General features: G+C 33.2%; 1 protein-coding gene across 1 annotated transcript; it reads right to left on the bottom strand.

Annotated features, from left to right (window-relative positions):
• Positions 1 to 2,613: 2,613 nt before the first annotated feature.
• LOC106712979 (uncharacterized protein KIAA2013 homolog) lies at positions 2,614 to 4,695 on the bottom strand. The gene has a single exon (XM_014505671.2). It carries the CDS (start codon positions 4,543 to 4,545, stop codon positions 2,665 to 2,667), a length of 1,881 nt encoding a protein of 626 aa, XP_014361157.2. The 5' UTR covers positions 4,546 to 4,695; the 3' UTR covers positions 2,614 to 2,664.
• Between the last annotated feature and the right edge of the window lie 1,305 nt (positions 4,696 to 6,000).

Here is a 6,000-nt window from a genome sequence, read left to right as displayed (position 1 = left end):
GTGTTGCCATATCCAGCACGGAAGCTGAACTAGTTGCTGCTAGCGAAGCAGCTCGAGAGATAATCTGGCTGAAAAGATTATTTAACGAAATATCAACTCTCAAAGAAGTACCTAAACTCAAAGTTGATAATGATGCAGCTGTAAAGATTGCTAAAAATCCTGAAATGCATAGAAGAATTAAACATATTGCTATACGACATTTCTACATAAGAGAACTCGTAGAAAATGGTGATATTACTGTAGAGTATGTACCGACAGAATTTCAATTGGCGGACATTCTGACAAAAGCGGTCCACAGACCAAAGCTTCTTCAGATATCCAAAGAAATTGGACTCACAATGATGTAGTCAAAAAGGGAGGATGTTAAAGACACTGGTTGAAGATTTTTAACTACATCATAGAGTTTTTATTTACTAGATATGTCATATGTCACTATTTTTTATTAGTTATGTCAAGTGTCATTGTTTTTCTAACTTTTCTTATAATATTAATTTTGATTAAAATAAATCCTTAAATACGGACTTTAATATTATCAAATGCATCTCGCATACATTTTAATCTGATTACGATAAAATACAAAAGAAACAATCATAACAATATTGTATTTAATTACACAAAACTTATCATTTTACTTAATGGAGGGGGGGGGGAATAAAGTCACAGATCGAAATTGGATAATTTGAGAATCATTCAAGATGGCGTTAGTATAAACCACTCATCATCAGCTCACTATACGTCCTCACTGAGGAGCTCGGTGCCAATCCCAAGTTGGGGGTGACTACGCTATACTCAACCACGCTGGTCTTTTTAGTTGTTTCAGGTTGCATTATGTTTTCCTTCACCGTAAGAACATCATTGGTACATTGCGGGTATTCGAACCCAGAACCGGCAGATTACAAATCAAGTGCTTAACCTCTGAGCCACCGATGATAGACCATATATTGTTTTTTAATTAATATACATTAGACTTTTACAGCAATAGGACAAAAAATGGTTTGAAAAACCTTCTACAATATTTGTGCGAAACAAAAGTGACAGCATTTGAATCTACGATTGTTTATTTATTAGATTAAACGAAGAGAATAATTCGTAGTAAACTTTAATAATGAAAACATATAAACACATTTTCTCTGTCTGAAAAACATGTTTTATGTGAATGTTTCGGGCAGTGCGAACTTATTACAATACAAATGATGACACACTAATAATAAATGATAAATTGGAAATGTAAAAAAATATAACACACGAAGGAGTACAACTTTATAACTACCTGCATCCATTAAGAATTTGAGTTCAGTAATCAATTTAAATCAAAGCTTACTAAATACATTTTAGATTATTGTAAAAAAATAAATTGACAACTAAAACGGCGACCATATTGTATTATGTATAGTGTACGATATTGTTCTCATTTAAGTGACTTTATGTTTGTCTTTTTGATAATAAATACTTTAAACGTAAACCTGAAATATAACATATAGTATAGTGATTGTAATTTTAATTCCACATATATACAATTTAAGAAAAATAACACATAACCAGCTGTGTTACATAGACATACAACTCACAGTGGTAACATACTTGGTTTCATTGTGAGAGAACATAAAATTTACTGTTTATTCTATAAAAATTATGTTAAATAATTTTTAACATAATCCATTCAATAATATATTTAAGATTATTAATACAGGATTAATTGATGGGTCTCCATTACTGAGGCACTTTCATAAAAATATATAATAGACTTGCGTTAATACGACAAACATTTTTCAAGGCAGTGTTGAACTATCAAATTTTTCACATTACAGTAGTCCAGACTATTTTTACAAAAGAGTAAATTGTAATTTAACAAAAATACACATCGAATATAGACTCTTTATCTTTTTTGTGAAGTTAAAAGTAATATGAAAGCCATTAATGTTATAAAATTTATAAAAATAATAACTTACATAAAGAACTAATTGTGTACAATCCAACCATACTAATATTATAAGTTTGCATGTTTGTATGGATGGATGTTTGATTGAATTTACTCCGAAACGGCTGAACAGATCTTGATGTAATTTAGCACTGAAGTAGAAACAGTCTGGAAGAACACATAAGCTACTTATTAAGTTTTTTTTAATTCCGCGCGGACAGAGTCGTGGGCGAAGGTTAGTGTATGTATAAATGTACTAAAATAATGGAAAACTATGCATAAAAACCTTATATATGAAGCATGAAAAGTAACATGTCAGATTACAAAGGGCACCAAATTAGATGAAAAGAATAATAATAGAGACAATATGTTTTTATGTAAGTATCTTAGCAGTGGAAACCTATCCTGTATATGAATTTAGATTATCACATATAAATATTATTGAAAACAACATAGTTTTTTCACTGCTTCATATAAATATAACTTAAAATAACAAAACACTCTTCATATGGATAAAGAAACAAACTATGACTTCATGCTTAATAATTAAAAATTGCGTTCATGCAAAATTTTTACAGCTATATGTTGATACGAAAAAAAAAGAATGTAAAAGCTTTAAATCAGACAATACTGATAGTTGGAAACTAACAAACGGTTCAATTTCTTCTAAACTTAAAAATAGCATCTTTTAATAAACTACAAATAATGTTCAGTCATAATGCTCTACAACTTACAATGCTTTCGTATTAAGTTTTATTATAAAGTCTTTTATAACTCATAGTGTTGTCACAAAATTCATTCATTATTATTCTACATAGGAACAAATGAAACATTACAATTAACACTATAATTGAAATCCAGAATAACGGATTCAATCCTCCCAAGCTGTGACCATGTTTATGCAACGCTATCACATGATGTTCATGAGGTGGTGCTTCAACTACCTCTCTAACGTGTATGGCATGTCTTAAATCCTCCATGTGCTGCTTATCAGCTGTTATATACAATATAGCTGTCAACGGTTCAGTTAGCTTCACTGGGAAGTACTTTCTATATGGACCTAGTTGTACCGGAGAGTCGAGACAACCCGCATCGCAAGCGTAGTAAGTTCTATCTGAACGGTCTAAGGCTACAAAGATGGCAGCCTTGTTATCTTCTTGCAGTATCACACTGATGTTTACATGAGTCATATTTCCGTAATTAACACGTCTAAATAAAAAGTCTCTGTGTAGTTTCGATGGATGTATGTTGTATTCTAAGTGTTGATTACTAAACCGCAAGCTACCAAAGCTCAGTACCATAGCTTGGTTTACTCCGCTAGCTCCCGCTCGAAGCAAGTTGTGACAGCCTTGTTTCTCCAATGTCAATAACCAGATACTTGCAACACTGTTTAAATTTGATAAACTGTTTAATGGTTTCCACAAATTAGGGGCATCTAAAGTTGAATAACCTTCATAGCAACCTTCCGAGTAAGTAAGTGAACGTAATATATCTGATTTGGTTGTCGCTTTTATGTTTTCCTCATGTTCATAACTTCTGACTTGTGAGAGAATTGCATATATAGTAGCATTGATACGGTCTCCATTCATGATACCCTGTGCTTTCGATTCAGAGATATAAAATCCTGTGTACCACAAGCCCTGCCACACTCGGGTGTGACTCTCTTTTAAACTCTTCACGGAAGATCTGTCTCCCGTTAAAGCTATCACTTTCTCCATTTCCTCCAAAGCCTTTTTCTCTACAATGTCTTTATGTTTAGCATAATCTGCCTCTTTTATTGGCTTGCTGTACTGAACTGTGGTTAATAGCAAGATATCAGTACTGTCTCTTGCATCTACTTGGATAGTATTACCAAATTTTCTACAAACAATTGAAACAGCAAGAACCTTCTCACTATCAGGTATTGCCACCATACCTGTGACAACCTCATACTCCTTTGTATCAACTCCTTGATGCAGTTTAACAACCTGTTTAACTGCAGTCGGCCAGTATGATATCCTGGGAGTCAACAATTGTAATGTTTTGCCAGAATTTGTTGGATTATTCACTAGAATCTCTTGAACAAAGAGAGAAGGTATTGTACGGTGTGCATAGTACTGGAATGATATTTGTATCCCAGAGTTGCCACATTGAAATCTATGGACAATACCTTTCTTGTAATCAACAAGAGTGGCCTCCTTCATATCGTAGTCGCTGACAATGTACAGCGGGTGATAATACACCGGCAGTGACAATGTCCTGCCATGTTTTATGTTCAAATGAGAATCATGTTCGAGGACTATCCCCAGGAACCCATTACCGACATAAGGTACGTAGTTGTGCGGTGAAGAAGTTAATGTAGCGGCGGTCTCCTGTCTCAAATAAGCATCGTAGTCTCTAAGCGCATCCTCAAAAGGATTTATAAAGTTCCTTTGACATAAGATTTGATTACTGACTTCCGAGCTTTCAGACTCAAAAAGCCAGTTCATCAATGTGGGACCGACGTAGAGAATTAAGAATATAACAATTAAAATTAATATAACCAGTTTTTTTCTAGTCATTGGTCCATCGGTTATTCTGTTTACACGTCTTATGAATTCTCCGGCGCGGCGACTCATTTCGTTAGTACTGTTCGCTGGTCTTTCCATTACACAAAATTGCTACTCACGAACTACACACAATAAGCAAAAACTGCACTCAAGTGAGGCCAATAATTGTCATTTTAAATACTTTAAATCAAAATATAATTCATTTATTTATTTCGACGTTATCACAATTTACAAGTCAAGTGATATCACTTAAATTGCACAGATAAAAAATATGTTCCGATAGTCGCATAAAAATAAATGAACGAGTATGACATTAGAGAAAAAAAAATTAATATAAAAATTATGATTATCGTTAACAATGAAAATATTGACATAAATTCCTTCTCGTAATCAGTTGCCAAACTTTAACATTGGAAAGAAAAAAAATTGGTCGCTTTACCATGCCTGCTTTAACAGGGATATGTATATCTTTCCAGCAGGCTTTTCCTCTTTTTATTCTCATCAACGTTCAGGGCCGGGTTTAACATTGCAAGCGCGCAGGGCGAGATTTTAGCGGCGGCTCCTTTTTTTTGGTGCCGGGGAAATCTTCTGAAGAAAGGGTATCTCAGAGAGCACCGCAGGCACCCGCTTATATCCGATTGCCAGAGTCGGCTGGCCAGCGGCCAGTCTGACAGAGCCTGCGGCTGCGGCGCCCCCTTATGCCCTACGACCTAGTCGGTCGCTCCACCTGGTACTACACTAACACCGCTACTGTTGACGTTGTGTATTCAAAGCGAGCCAAGAGCGTCGCACCAGCCGGTGATAAAGGGGTCAAGTAGTAAAGTTCCTAACTTTTTCATTCTAAACTATGTGGATATATAGGAATTGTAGAAATGTTAGTATTTCATAGTAGTTAATATATCTATATTTAATTTTTTCGATTCTTTAGGGATCTTGAATCGAACGCTGTTATTACTAAAGTGTATTTAGTTTATATGTTAGCTGTCCCCCGTGACTCAGTCCATAGAATGTTCTACATCTGTGCAAAATTTCATCAAGATCCATGCAGCTGTTCTGTTCTTCAAACAAACATCCATCCATCTAAATTATCGCATTTATATTATTAGTAAGAATGTCAATGAAACATCAAATACAATCTAATATATTTATTAAACCAATGTGTATATTCAATTAATACAGAATTATCACAACATTTGAATAATATTTCACATTCAAAGAGCACCAATACTTTGTATAATTTTTTTATATGTCTAAATAAATAAATAAAATACATTTTTATTTTCTTTTTAAAATTTCAATCAAATTAAATTAAAAATATTAGAGATTCTTTTTTTAAATATTTGTGTACATTTTAATGTTAATTTTGAATAATTATATATATATATTTTTATACTTATAGATAATAATTTTAACTTTATATTGTACATAGAAATAATCCGGTAAAATACGTTAATATAATTTGACATTACTGTAATTTACTTTAAATTTTTCTATCTGTCATTTCTTTTTTAAAATTGAGTGTGACAAAAATCTGTGTGTACTTGCAAGTGTTGC

This window comes from Papilio machaon, chromosome 21, assembly GCF_912999745.1.
Source record: "Papilio machaon chromosome 21, ilPapMach1.1, whole genome shotgun sequence".
Classification (NCBI taxonomy): domain Eukaryota; kingdom Metazoa; phylum Arthropoda; class Insecta; order Lepidoptera; family Papilionidae; genus Papilio; species Papilio machaon.
Note: the sequence above shows the minus strand (reverse complement) of the source record. Positions and strands in the feature narration are given on the sequence as shown.